Source organism: Rhinichthys klamathensis, unplaced genomic scaffold, assembly GCF_029890125.1.
Source record: "Rhinichthys klamathensis goyatoka isolate OS25496 unplaced genomic scaffold, OSU_Roscu_1.1 h1tg000635l_1, whole genome shotgun sequence".
NCBI lineage: Eukaryota > Metazoa > Chordata > Actinopteri > Cypriniformes > Leuciscidae > Rhinichthys > Rhinichthys klamathensis.
The window spans coordinates 681,116-696,680 of record NW_026607081.1 but is presented as its reverse complement, the minus strand read 5'-3'; the positions used below and the strand labels follow the sequence as shown (position 1 = coordinate 696,680).

Here is a 15,565-nt window from a genome sequence, read left to right as displayed (position 1 = left end):
TGGCAAAGAGAATTTCCGAAAACGAAACGTGTCCTCGCAGCGGAGACCGGTCTCTTGGCTTCTCCTTCCTGTAATCAGTTCCTGTCTCCCCAAACTGAAGTGGTACGCTCCAGAAACCACATCTTCCGTCATTTGGGGAGTCGTGGTGACTGTGAAGGCACGTTTAGTACTTGAAGAAAAGTGTCGCCGCTGTCGTGGAAGCTCCTGTGAAGTGCTAACCATAAGGAATGTGTGACAAGAGAATGATGTTTGTGTTTGCCTAGATTTATGGCGAAACCTCGTAGTTTTGCTCTCGTTATGCCAGCAATTGAGCGGCTGAACTCTCTGCTTAGTTTTATAATTAATGTTCAAATGAAGAGAACTTATTTTCTGCCCTCTTTGTAAAACTTGAACAGATTTTTGCCTCTTGAATTACGTCTCATTCCACTCCAACGTACGGCCCTCTGCGCAGTCCGAGCGAAGCAAAGCTTTCATCCTTGATTTTTATTTTCATTCTTCCTAATTGTGTTGGGTGATTTGAATCTCATCCAACTTATCAGGAACATATCCACGATATATTTAACTTAAAATTAAATGGAAAAAAAATCATTTTTTCATATTTCGTTAAAGTTAAGCAAGTCCTCACATTTGTTCATTATAGTAATAATGCAAAACATTTGTAAATTGTGAAGTATTTATATACCATTGTAACTGTTCTACTGCCTTTAATCAATACTGATTTAAATAAAACAAATTGTATTACTTCCCCCCCCCCCCCCCCCCCCCCCCCATTAGATTTTAGGTTGAAATGTGACCTGGATGTGTTTTTGTGAGATTCACCCAGCTGATGGTTTGCTTGCCATGTTGTTTTGTGTAGGATTAATCACAGACACCCGAAAGCAATTTGTAATATAGAGACTTACGCGTATATGAGAGGTTACGTCTATTTAATCGGTAGAACCCATACAAGCTAATCTTTAAAATCAAGAGATCTTTCGAATGTAATCATAACGTAATAAATAAGCAGAATCTCTTTAAATCTGAAATGCTGCTACCTATGTCTTTCCTCTGCCTTATCAGATGAAGTGAAGTTTTGAGGATTTGTTTGTAGAGCTGTTGTTAAAGGGCTGATTTGTTTTAGTTTTTAGTTTTTCATCAATAGGCTCGTAACACATGCTGTCGGTACAGCCCTGTAAGTGCTGCTGTTTCCATCCCAGCCCTATGAGATACAAGTAATCAATATGTCATAGGGCTCATGGAAAACCAAGTATCCTATATAGGACATATTATGAAGCGATTTCTCTTGTAAACAACAAAGGACTATCTCTGTTTTTGTTGTGATCAATATCAGTGGATGGTCAGTGGACACCATGCAAAAAAAAGAAAAAAAAGAAGCAGGGATCAATAAATATCTTGAAATGAAGACACTGTCAATCTTGATATGCAAACACTAAAAAAAAGTATACATGAATGTTGCAAACAATCTGTTAGGAGAATGGTGGGTGAAGGTTTAAAACAAGCACAACTTGTTTACTGAGACGTCAGGGACAGATTTGAAGACTTATTTATAGAGCACTTCTCATAAAGCACCCATGTGCCCTAGACCTAATCAACAGCACTGAGTACCACTTTAAAAAACTGAAGCGTTTTCTCCCTACCAAGTCGATCTATATGCATGTACAAATGATGAAAATCAATAAAACTTTTTATCTGGACATGACTTAAGACTGCTTTGTGTTCCTAGTGTGCATGTGTATGTTACAAATTAAGTTGTCACAGTAAATTAGGGCTGCGGTTGTATGATTCTGACATTTTGCTGGCCTAGATTAAACTTTTGCATGTGGAACAACGTGATGTTTAGATCCACCTGTGTTTTATATGGTTCCAGTGTGAAGCTGATGATCTTTCTGAGGTTTACTTGTTAAACATGTAAACATGCTTTCAGGGTTTTTCCCCCTAAAACGGGCATCTGGAAATTTTCAGTGGCTATCAAATAACATGCCACAGATGATGTCTATCAAGCTTTTGTTTAATGCGGAATATTTCATTAAGATCATATGGGGAATTAAATTATGCCTTTATCTTTTTAGATTATTGTAGAGAGTTCTGATTGAAATCACAATCAAATGTTTTACATTTAATCAATTCTATGATCTAGAAGTTTTTCAATATGCATGAAATAATGATTTTGTTATCGTCCAAAGCATTCTACCATAGCAAAAACCCATGATTAGAAATGCAATGCAGAAGAAAGCATTTTGAAAATAAGCAATGCCAGATTTCATTTCAACATTAAAATAATTAAAATATGGTATAACTTTTGCTATGAAGTGAACGAAGCAGTGAAAGCGCTCCGCTCAGGATCCAAATGATAAAGGGAGCGACTGAAAAGCCTCTGCATTTCTCCCAGTCAGACAGAGGATGAACCACTGCCATGTAACGCTGAATGGTCATGAGAGTTAAGAACAACACGCTGCTGTAAAAGCCAACATAGAACAGAAACTTCACCGCTTTACAGCCAATCTCTCCAAACGTCCAACCCCAGATGAAGTACGAGGCCCAGAATGGAAGTCCAAAAGTGAACAGCAGATCTGACAGAGCCAAATTGAGGATGAACACGTTGGTCAGGGATTTGAGACTCTCATAAAATGCCGGAATGACCAGAACAAGGATGTTACCAATGCAGCTTAACAACCATGTAGTGCATATGAAAGCGCTATATAAATGCCTCATTCTATTCATTCTAACCACTAATGAGGAGAAGAGCGGAATGAGAATGGATCCAACTTTCACCACTTCATCTTTGAGACACATCTCATCATTGTATTCGGAGTCAATTTTTGTCTCAGAGTTTTCATAGTAGTCAGGGGCCATTGTTTCCTCATCAGTCATATTGTTCTGCAACATCACAAACTACTTCAGTCAGAGATCAGATTTGTCCAGTTTCAGTTCTTTACTATTTGTAGAAGTTTTTCTGTGGAATGTCTTTGAAACAATCTGTATTGTAAAAAGCACTATATAAACAAAGGTGACCTGACCTGGAGAATCAACTGAAACATTAATAAAATCGTTCTTTCTCTATATTTGAATACCGTCTTTGTTCTTTTTTGTAATTAAAGTATTAACGCTGCAACAAGGTCCAACTCTTCTCATCTTTATCTGCCTGCTACGTGTAGCGATTGTACGCACGTATAAATATAATTAATTATTATTCATAACAGATTATGATCAATAATTAATAATTGAATTATTTTCAGAATTTACTGTAGCAAAATCAATAATATGATCAGTTTATCAGTTCATCCAATGAACGGAAAGCATAAACAATTATTAATTCTAGGAAATATAATATCTTCTTGGCCAAGAAAGACTAATTCCCAGCTAACAGCTAAATCAAGAAATAAATCAAGGGTCAAAGCATAGGTAACTTAGATCGAAGTTCAAGACAATAAATCGGTAAGCACATATCACAAGTAATGCTTCTCTTTTCAAATACAAACAATACTTTATTGATTATAAGCCTATGACTAACACACAAAACAAATATCTAACACAAACACACGCACACGCATTCATACAAGTTGAAGAAAGACAGAGAGTGAGGAAGAATGAGTTTTAGGAGTTAGATGGTGAGATCCCAAGTTTCTATATGCACTTAAAAGACATGACCTGAACGAACCATCAACAATTAATTTCATCCTTGTATCGTTTCTTAGGCGGGTAATTCAATTTGATATAAATTGCACCAGGTCAGTTACGTCTGGAGGCGTTACTTGCTTGTCCTTTGCGTTGCTTTGGGGATTCTCCTTTTTGTCGTAAAGGGGGTTTCCCGGTCCGTTGGTTGGCTGATCTTCTCGTGTGCCTGGATAGATCTTTGGACAGCCAGTCACGTGGTGTGTTGGCGCGGATGAATGAAAGTCTTTGAAGTTGAAAGCTGGTTTTGCAGTTGAAACGTTAAAACGAAACTTTGCAGCAACACTTAACTTAGAACCGAGACTTTTAACGGAAAAGAAACAAACTAAGAAAAGAAAGGAAAGTGTGACGAGATGGCTTCAATTAAATCTGTTTTAACCCATATCTTGATTTGGGTCATTTGTCTCTGCGTCTACATGGTTACTATAACCATCGTCGGCTCCACCCGGCGTCGGGCATCACAAGAGCTTAGAGAGCGAGTCCAGAGAGCTTTTCCCGAGAGCGTTCAGAGAGAGAGGATCACAAGAGAAAGATTCTGTGTTCGGGTCTAAGATTTTAAACTCAAAATGTTTGTCCCGCCTCCAGGAGGAATTTGGAATTCGGACAATAAGATACTATATGGTTATTTGAAAAGGGGGTCTATTCTATCCCCCCCCCCCTTCTCTCATCGCGAATCATGTGTCATCTGTGGTCTCATTGTTCTGCAGGCCTTAGCAGAGAGAACAAGAGGCAACAGTTTAGACATTATTACTATTATAAGAATACAAAACATTTTACACAGATTTCAAATCCAACCATCCTTTTGAATTAAAAATACGATCTTGTTGACAGGAAACAACGCACAATTTCACTCACACACCTAATATTTATAACAATTATGAATTGTATGGCATTTAAGCATATGAGAGACACACACATATATTGTAGAAACAACATATAATCAAAGTCCATCGAGAATTGTCCTGGGAAGAGTTTTATGGATTTTGATATGTAAGAAAGTCCTTATGTGTGTGTGTGTGTGGGTATCCTTATGGTCCGCATCTGTCACATCCGTGGTGTGTACCACGTGCGAGTTTAGTTCGCATATCATGAGACCTTGGTCCTTAAAGAAAGGCTTCTTGTTTCACCATTTCTGAACAGATCTGTTCTTGCCAAATTATAAAACATTGACAACGTTCTTCCTTTAGTTAAACAACAAAAGGGTCTCTTAGCTCCAGTGCCTGGGGATAATCTGGAATATGCAGCATCTTGTGTTTGGTTATGTCTGAAAGCTTCAATTGTGTTTGGTACATTCTCAATGTTGCTACATACGTGACATGTAGAACTTTGCTAAAACAGTACATGATTTGCCTAAATTTTTGATATTGTCCTTGTACAGCACAATTGTGATCAGAACAGACTTGGATCACTTTGATCAACTAGCTATAATTACTAAGTTTGAAGATTGAATCTTATCAATGTTTTAAAAGAGCAGCATGATTGTGAGCGATGTTTGTATGATGGGTATTTGACATGTATCCTCAAACCTCTAGGTCCTTTCATCTCACATGCAAAGAGGAAGCTGAAGTGGCTTTGAGATCTTTACAACTGATGTAACCGTTCCACTTAAACCCATTTGAAATTATAGGCATGCAACAAATATAATACAGTCAGAAGCAAAGCAGGCTTCTGTCAGACACTTCATATATAAAACCTTTTAGGAGTTCCCATCATGGAATAATTTTATGACTGCTAGTTTTAGTTCATTCATATGTTTTAATTAATTTTCTTGTTTTAAGTTTTATTTATTAAACAGCTCATAAACATACTTTATAGATTATTTAAGATATTTATCCTCTCGGTTCATCGGGATTCTATTTTTTTTTTAAGAACCCTTTATGCCAAAAAAGGTTCTATATAAGGAGAAATGTCTTAAATGATTGCATGATACTTTCACGTTTAATGTTTTTTTTTTGCTGGTTAATTCAGAACATTTAATTAAAATTAAATTAAAAAAAAAACACAAACAAAATGAATTAATAAAAACTATTTCCATAAAATTATCCCATGATGCAACCACAGAAAAGTTTCAATATGAAGCGCCTGACAGAACCCTTTAAAGGAGCTGTATGTAAGATTGTGGCCAAAACTAGTACTGCAATCACTTTCAAATTACTGTAGAGCGGTGCATCCCCTCCCCCTCCTCCCTGACTCGAGGTTGCCAGATCGGCTGCAGAATCCAGCAGGAACGTGATGAGCTGCAGCTGTGGTAACTAGAGCAGAGCTGGCAACCCGGATGCCGCAACACTACTGACTTCGTGATTGGTAGATAGGTGGAGGGTGGAGCATCAGGCCAAAACACATGACAACATCAACATCAGTTGAGGGCTGCAACTGCACTTTTTAAATGACAATATCCTGGCCAGACTACTGTTGTCAGTGATATAAGTATTTGAAATGAACATGATTTCTTAATGTCTAGTGACATTTCAGGGCCATTTTATGATTAATTGAAATACATTTCTTACATACAGCTCCTTTAAGGTTCTATATAGAACCTTTTCTTCACCCCTAATAATAATTATTACAAACTTAGCAAACTGTCAGGTCCTGATGAAAAGATTTATCATGAACTTTGTTGTGGAAACTAGCTTGTATAAACCTTAAACTATTTAATAATCAATTAAAGGAATTGATACCTTTATGATATTATGACATTAAACCTGTGACAGAACACTGGACCTGAAAGAATGGATCATGCAGCATTCCTCTCTCCCAACCAGCTGCTGCTATGAATGGGTATTCTGCAAACTTTATTCGAAGGTTGAGTTTAACGAGGTGGCGTTAATGGACCGTTTTCATGTTAGTTTAGATGAACCCCTGTATTCTTTGATGCAATGGAAAACAGGCAACTGCACCCTGGACCAATACATCCTCTATGCCCTTCTGCTCAAAAGGTCCATGCTCACCTCGACCCCCGAGCCCACATTAGACCCATAGCTCAGCCAGCCTTCAGCCACACCCCTTAAAGACTATAGGCTTGTTCGACTTCGTGCAGCTCTGCGCAGACCGATCGGCGGCTGACTTGAAACAGTGCATGCCTGTTAGAAATTTTGTCCGACTTGATGCAGCGCCGACGCCACATGACTGTGACGTATGCCATCAAAGTACCGCGAGAGCGTTTCGAGAGTAGCCGGAGGACTCAGCCAGCGCAGCTTCTCAAGAGCAGCTGCACAAGCTCTGATGTCGTCACATCTGTTCCACGATTCACCGCATGACAACGATCACGTGCGTTTCGTGTTTATTCTCACACCTTTAGTTCCACTGAACCTCACGAATCAGTTTTTTTACAACAGTAAACAGTCTTTTCATGTAGTCGCGATGTTATATTGTGTCATGTTTATCAAAATAAAACTGATTAAAAAACGTTGACTCCACTTCATTGATATAGGCTTATTTTGAACTTTATTCTTGTTCAAACAGATGCTGTATGAAGCAGTAAAGTATTGAATGAAAATGTGTCTGAAATATCTGTGTATTTGGCAAATATTGCATTTATTTCACTTCAGCAGTGGTAAAGTATGCAAACACCACGTGAGCGGTCACTACGGGAACCAGAAAGTGTCCGACTTCACGTCTCCGTTTGCAGCTCCTCCCCGCCTGCACGCGGCAACTCTTGCCGATCGGTTACATCCAGCCGATGTCGAACACACCTTATATGACTATATGCTATTCCCTCAGGCTCCACCATTGTCCTCAATCCCACTGGCTCCGCCCTGGTCTGCCCCCTTCTCCACCTTTTTTGCTCCATGGACTGTTTCTCCCATCCCCTCGTGTACTCTTCCTCCCATTCCCCCATGTACTCTTCCTCCCATTCCCCCATGTACTCTTCCTCCCATTCCCCCATGGACTCTTCCTTCAATTCCCCCATGTACTCTTCCTTCCATTCCCCCATGTACTCTTCCTCCCATTCCCCCATGTACTCTTCCTCCCATTCCCCCATGTACTCTTCCTCCCATTCCCTCATGTACTCTTCCTCCCATTCCCCCATGTACTCTTCCTTCCATTCCCCCATGGACTCTTCCTTCCATTCCCTCATGGACTCTTCCTTCCATTCCCTCATGGACTCTTCCTCCCATTCCCCCATGGACTCTTCCTTCCATTCCCTCATGGACTCTTCCTTCCATTCCCTCATGGACTCTTCCTCCCATTCCCCCATGTACTCTTTCTCCCATTCCCCCATGTACTCTTCCTTCCATTCCCCCATGTACTCTTCCTTCCATTCCCCCATGTACTCTTCCTTCCATTCCCTCATGGACTCTTCCTCCCATTCCCCCATGTACTCTTCCTTCCATTCCCCTGTGTACTCTTCCTTGCATTCCCTCATGGACTCTTCCTCCCATTGCCCCATGTACTCTTCCTCCCATTCCCCCATGTACTCTTCCTCCCATTCCCCCGTGTACTCTTCCTCCCATTCCCCCGTGTACTCTTCCTTCCATTCCCCCGTGTAATCTTCCTCCCATGTACTCTTCCTTCCATTCCCTCATGGACTCTTCCTCCCATTCCCCTGTGTACTCTTTCTCCCATTGCCCCATACACTCTTCCTCCCATTCCCCCGTGTATTCTTCCTTCCATTCCCTCATGGACTCTTCCTCCCATTCCCCCGTGTACTCTTCCTCCCATTCCCCCATGTACTAGGGGTGTAACGATTCATTCGTTTTCTCGATGGATCGATTACAAATCCTGACGATGCATATGCATCGATCTTGAAACATGTATTTCGAATCGTGAATCGTTTATTTCGGTCAATATTCGATTTAAAATGCTAAGAATCGAATAATTTGCGATTCTATATCGATTCAGTGCTTTAAAACATATAAACATTAAATGACTACATGCGCGAATTAATGAGGCGTTGTGCTGCGTCATTTCGCGTCCTCACAGCTCTCACATACTCGCTGCACTCTTACCATCATTCACTGGATTTCGCTCGCGCTCGGTCCCATATAGCTCTCATCTACAGATTTTTGAGCAGTCCATGTTTGAGCTCTCCTCAGGACAGCCATTGGTGTTCACATGAGCAGATGACAGCTCTCTATCGAGAAAGCAAGCCATTGATAAAGCTGTCATTGCGCGGTCACTGCTATGAAACAACGCGTTCGTTGCGTGGAAACGTCACCGTTATTTTCTTTAAGATAAGATAGGCTACTGAAGTTTTACGGAAATGGGTCATACCCGTCCTGAGCATTTATTACATGGAAAGAGAAAACGTATAATAGGTGTCTAAAATGCACACGCTTCCGATTAATCATGAATGATGAATGAAATGTAACTTAATGTCGTTAAACTGAACTGATGAAATAACTACAACATTAATTACACTGAAATAAGAGCGCGTGGTTTATCCATCAATCAGATGCGCATTAAAGTTGCATTCGTAATCGTTAATATAGCACAAGTAGACAGCCGGCGCGTTTTCTTTCAGAATCACAAGGACAATGTTCAGTCGGATAAAGAGAACAAAGAGTAGCTATTCCATGAGGAAACGTTAGTTAAGGTTTAGTTGGGAAAGTTCATGGTATTTTTAGTCTCACAATGGAGGATGGTTAATGTACCAGGAACACTTTAAGGTTGTGTATCCATTCCTACAAAATAGTTTGCATGATGAACTAACTATACTTTTAAAGCCTTTTTAAATCTTGGTTTAGATTTTTACAAATGCTAATTTATAGGCTTTGGAAATATTTTTTATAATAATAGATTCATTAAAAACTAACATGGACTAAAGTTAACAATAGACAAAATGTCGTTTTTTTTTTTTTTTTTTTTTTTTTTTTTTTTTTACTCTCTGACCCCCGAAGGCAGCTGTATAATTCACACCCTGACTAAGACCCATTGGGGGAAGCATTTAAATAATCCTATGAATGCGTATAAAAGATTAAGAATCGAATCGAATTAATCGAATCGCATCGAATTTTAATGTGAATCGCATTGAATCGAATCTTTCTGAATTTGCAAAAATCGTTCTTGAATCGAATCGAAAACCTATGAATCGTGAATCAAATCGATTCGCTGCCTACCCAAAGATTCACAGCCCTACCGTGTACTCTTCCTCCCATTCCCCCGTAGACTCTTCCTTCCATTCCCTCATGGAGTCTTCCTCCCATTCCCCCGTGTACTCTTCCTTCCATTCCCCCGTGTACTTTTCCTCCCATTCCCCTGTGTACTATTTCTCCCATTCCCCTTTGTACTCTTCCTTCCATTGCCCCATGTACTCTTCCTCCCATTGCCCCATGTACTCTTCCTCCCATTGCCCCATGTACTCTTCCTCCCATTGCCCCATGTACTCTTCCTCCCATTCCCCCATGTACTCTTCCTCCCATTCCCCCATGGACTCTTCCTCCCATTCCCCTGTGTACTCTTTCTACCATTCCCTCGTGTACTCTTCCTCCCATTCCCCCGTGTACTCTTCCTTCCATTCCCTCATGGACCATTCCTCCCATTCCCCCGTAGACTCTTCCTTCCATTCCATCATGGAGTTTTCCTCCCATTCCCCCATGTACTCTTCCTTCCATTCCCCCTTGTACTATTCCTCCCATTCCCCCGTAGATTCTTCCTTCCATTCCATCATGGAGTCTTCCTCCCATTTCCTCGTGTACTCCTCCTTCCATTCCCCCGTGTAATTTTCCTCCCATTCCCCTGTGTACTCTTCCTTCCATTCCCTCATGGAGTCTTCCTCCCATTGCCCCATGTACTCTTCCTTCCATTCCCTCATGGACTCTTCCTCCCATTCCCCCGTGTACTCTTTCTCCCATTCCCCTGTGTACTCTTCCTCCCATTCCCCCGTGTACTCTTCCTCCCATTCCCCCGTGTACTCTTCCTCCTATACTCCCGTAGACTCTTCCTTCCATTCCATCATGGAGTCTTCCTCCCATTCCCCCGTGTACTCTTTATCCCATTCCCTTATGGACCATTCCTCCCATTCCCCCGTGGACTCTTCCTTCCATTCCCTCATGGACTCTTTCTCCCATTCCCCCATGGACGCTTTCTTCCATTCCCCCGTGTACTCTTCCTCCCATTCCCCTGTAGACTCTTTCTTCCATTCCCTCATGGACTCTTCCTCCCATTCCCACATGTACTCTTCCTCCTGCCTAAGTTCCTATGTTCCTGCCAACAATACATTGTACTTGTTTCGGTTTACGGCATCAGGAGGCACCTTTTGTGAGGGGGAGTAATTGGGACGTTTATGTTTTATTTTTGGTTTAGTTTTAGTGTTCCTTGTCCCTATGTTTAAACTAAACAGGGACATGGAACACTAAAACTTAACAGTTTCCTAATGTATGATCATTTGTTTTCTTAGCAACCCATTGTGTTCACCTGTCTCTCATTTAGCTCCTTTTTTTGGTCTTTGTATTTAAACCCTCTGTTCAGTTGTTTGTCTGTCTTCAATGTTAAGGTTGGTTTATGTTGCTTTTCGTTCTTCTGTGCCAGAGTGTTTTGTTTTACTTTTATTTAGATTAATAAAGTAAGACTGCTGGTAACAGTTTCACTACTCGTCTCATTGTGGAACCAACCCGTGAAACTCACACCATGCTTTATCTTACATTTTAGACATATTGTTCCTATTATTTCTTTGCTGGAGAAGAGAAAAACATGTTTAATAAACAGAATTTGAGGTAATGAACCTGACTGTGGATGTGAAACTTGCTGCATATTTTTTGCTGTGCATAATTTGACAGTAATTCACTTTCTGACTGTCAATTTGTTCTGCTACAAGTGAAAATGGTTCGTTCCACTGATAAATAACAAGTGTCCATATTGAAACTGTTGAAAATATTTTTTTGTAACTGACCACACTCTTTAATATAAAGGTTCCAAAATGTTTTAGCCATAGAAGACCAGTTTTGGTTCCTCAAAGAACCTTTCAGTGAACTGTTTTGGACCATTTTTTCACAGTCCAAGAACAACAAAAAAACCTTTTTCCATTATAAAGAATGTGTAATGGAAAGGTTTCATGTAACTAAATGCCAATAAAGGACCTTTATTTTTAAGAGTGAGGGGCAGATGCAACAAAGATTCACAAACTGGACTCATGCTTTATGCTCATTTTGTACTTTTACTGTACATTATTCATTTAATTTATACCATACAAGCAGTGAAAAAAACATTAAAGAAATTATGTAATGTAAACACACAGTAAAAAAATGATGTAAACACATACAGTAAATAAAATATAGATATAAGTTAATTTCATATGAAAATAATTTCTGCTTTAATGACGACACTTGAAGGAAAATTGAACATTTGTCATTGGTTCTTCAATTACGTATTTCCAGTTATATTTTTATAAGACCTTGAATGAAGAAGAACAGAATTTAAAACATGATTTTCTCAAAACTTAATGCTTTTGCTGCTTGATAGAAAGAGGAATTTTTCGTGCATATTAAACAGTTGTCATGATATTGGCAGTAGCTGTGCAATAAATCTTTACACTCTTAAAAAATTAAGTTTTTTTATCGGTTCCATGAATAACTTTTAACATCAATGGAACCTTTCCATTGAAAGGTTCTTTTTAATAGAAAAAGTTTCTTTGTTACTAAAATATTCTTCACACTAAGAGAAATAGGTTCTTGTAAGTCTGATCACGTATTTTGGGGAACCGGAAGTGGTTCTTCTATGGCATCTGCGCAATGGCATCTCATGTTGGAAACTTTATTTTTAAGAGTGCATGTACATCATTCACACATTCACAGCATCTTAGAACTCATTGTTGCTTTATACCATTGGCTAAAAGTACTTGAGTTTTCTCTTAGTACATTGAACCCTGCGATACATTTTTTGCCAATCTGGCTTGACTGGAATCGAGTTTTTTTTTTTTTTTAAAGATCTTCTGCAGAATAAATTTTAGATGATTCCTGAACTTTACGCCAATAAAAACATAAAGCACAGGGTTCAAGCAACAGTGTGTAAATGCTAACATTCTGCAAGCATAATATGCATAGTCGAGTCTAATGCTTACTGCACAGACTGTGAATGCTTGGATTTTCTGATCGGTCAAAGATTTTAAGAACATAACAATGTTATATGGAGCCCAACCAATAAAAAACACCAGTGCAATGCAGAATATTAGTCTAACGGTCTTGTGTTTCTTATTGGTCCTAGATTTTGTTATTGTCTGAAGCATTCTGCCATAGCAAAAACCCATGATTAGAAATGCAAAGAAGAAAAAAGCATTTTGAAAATAAGCAATGCCAGATTTAATTTCAACACTGTCATATTCACAGTATGTATTATTTAAATGTGGTATAACCTTGCTATTAAATGATCCGAGCAGTGAAACCGCTCCGCTCAGGATCCAAACGATAAAGGGAGCGACTGAAAAGCCTCTGCATTTCTCCCAGTCAGACAGAGGATGAACCACTGCCATGTAACGCTGAATGGTCATGAGAGTTAAGAACAACACACTGCTGTAAAAGCCAACATAGAACAGAAACTTCACCGCTTTACAGCCAATCTCTCCAAACGTCCAACCCCAGATGAAGTACGAGGCCCAGAATGGAAGTCCAAAAGTGAACAGCAGATCTGACAGAGCCAAATTGAGGATGAACACGTTGGTCAGAGATTTGAGACTCTCATAAAGTGCCAGAATGACCAGAACAAGGATGTTACCAATGCAGCTTAACACAACCACTACTGAGAAAAAGACTGGAATAATAATGGATCCAACTTTCACTACTTCATCTTTGCGACATATCTCGTCTCCGTAGATGACATCATAGTAGTCAGGGGCCATTGTTTCCTCTTCAGTCATGTTGTTCTGCAACATCAGAAACTTCCAGGTTTCCAGGTTCAGTTCTTAACTGTTTTCTGAGGAAAATACACTCAAACATTAATAAAATATTCATGTCTTTTCATTAGGACAAAAGAACACAAGAATCACATGAATCAGTTTAGCTAAATTTATTCCAGTGAGAAAATACTAAATACAGCCTGACATTTAGTCCTTACCTGCTCTTTCTGTCTCTTCTCCAACTAAATGGAATCAAACTTATTTGATAGGAAATAAAAGCATTGTCCCCTTTATTCCTTTATTTTTTGTGTTGAGTATATCGTCAAGACAGCTGAGCAGATCAAATGTGGAAGAGGTGTTTACCTTTTCTGAATTTATAGGTTACTGGATGGCAGTAACGTGCGGTGAAGTCTTGTCATGGGTAGGCTGTGACCTATCAATGTGGCATATTCACAGGGGCGTAATTTGCCGCTGTGATCGGTAGCGCGGTTACAGTGTATATCTCGTGGCTCACGCAGTCTTCACATGCACGCGCGGAGACTTTTTGTTCGTTTCGGTGAAATCACAAAACAAAAATGTACACAAACGTGTCCCTGCTTAATATAATACAACCACTGATTAACATATTCGGTTTTGATGAAAAAAAAAAAAAAACTATACGAGTGCGGATTAGAACCCCGAACCTCTGACATGCTCGGCAAAAGTTCTACCACTGGACCACTAAAGGACTCACGTCAAATATATTTATTCACGGGATTCATTCATTTATACACACATACGCGCACACACATACACCTGTCCCACCCACTTTTTAAAACAAAGTTAAGCCACTGTATATTCATTCAGGTAATTTAGCAACCCAAGTTAATATCAGGCATCATCACATCGCTGCCTGCATACAGAGCAAAGTCAGAATCGCGGATTGAGTGAGAGCGAGTGGATCACGTGATATGAAGCAGTCTCGGTCTCTGCCTCAATGTTGATAATTCAAAACAGCATGAGAACTGACTGCGCATGCGCAAACCTCCGTAAACTATGTTCTATGGACCAAAGAGGCACTGCGAACCTCTGCCTCAATGACCATGGCCTTGAATTTCCTGCATGAAACAATGGTTTTTAGGAGCAAACTATGGCAAAAGGAGTATTATATAAGTATTTCTGATTATTTTTGTTACAAAAATTAATATTTGGAATAAAATAAATGCAATTAATAATGTGGTGAATTAATAAAGCTCTTGGGATTAATAAATGTAATGTCAGCATTTCCTTTGGTGAGGCACTGCCTACCCTGACCGCACGTCCCTGCTGGATGGGGAGACTTCCTCTTTTTTTTAAGACAAAAATAGTACAGAAACAATTTTCACTCAAATTTCACAAACATTATATTATATTATAATCAACTAAAATAATATATATATATATATAACAGATTATTTATAAAATATATTATAATTAATCTTTATATATTTATAATTAGTCTGTTTTAGTTTTAAAAAGCACATTTACGACGAACAGCACTTTCTCGCTTAAATGGTAACTAAACACTAAAACAACTTTTTTTTAGTTAATGATCTGTAAGAATGGAGCTTCATAAATGCTGTTCATTGATTCCAGTAAATTTTTTGACATTTGGGTGTAAAGTGTTTTAATTTTCAAATATATGGTGTAAAACCGTCTGAGTGCTGCCCTCTTCAGGTTAAACGGAAAGCTCCTGAAGTAGGGGTATTCTGTGACGTCACTCTGTCACGCCCTTGGTGCGAGCTCACCACGCCCTTGGCAGCCCCTGCTATAAAAGCATCCGTCAAAACTTAAACTACTGTAGCGAGTCAGGAGTTGGAATTACGAGTATTGAAAACAATCAAGATAGCGTATATTAGCATAGATTTTTAGCATTAGCTTTATCTGTATTTAGTACAGTGGTTAGGAAGGTACGTAGGCGTAGTGTTGCTGGTTGCAACAGCACTGCTGGACTGCATAACTTTCCACTAGACTTGGAAATTAGGCGCCAGTGTTTGCATGCACTTGGCCTGGAAGACCGTGAGTTCCCGTCTATCGCTGTGTGCAACCTGCATTTTACGCGGGATTGCTTCTCCAACGCAATGGAGGTGGAAATGGGCTTCTCCA

General features: G+C 39.5%; 1 protein-coding gene and 1 pseudogene across 1 annotated transcript; both read right to left on the bottom strand.

The window, feature by feature from the left end:
• Positions 1-2,144: 2,144 nt before the first annotated feature.
• Positions 2,145-2,868, bottom strand: LOC130076257 (chemokine XC receptor 1-like; annotated as a pseudogene).
• Positions 2,869-11,888: 9,020 nt separating this feature from the next.
• On the bottom strand, positions 11,889-13,479 carry LOC130076224 (chemokine XC receptor 1-like). The gene is made up of 2 exons (XM_056241235.1): positions 12,670-13,479; positions 11,889-12,085 (listed from the first exon to the last, which is right to left on the bottom strand). Exons 1-2 carry the CDS (start codon positions 13,475-13,477, stop codon positions 12,027-12,029), a joined length of 867 nt encoding a protein of 288 aa, XP_056097210.1. The 5' UTR covers positions 13,478-13,479; the 3' UTR covers positions 11,889-12,026.
• Positions 13,480-15,565: the final 2,086 nt, after the last annotated feature.

What these genes read in the sequence shown, in the direction of transcription:
- LOC130076224 (XM_056241235.1), bottom strand. Translation starts at nt 13,477, where the DNA reads ATGTTGCAGAACAACATGACTGAAGAGGAAACAATGGCCCCTGACTAC. An exon ending in AGCATTCACAGTCTGTGCAG is followed by an intron (nt 12,086 to 12,669) that starts TAAGCATTAGAC and finishes TAATATGCACGA; the next exon opens with AAAATTCCTCTTTCTATCAA.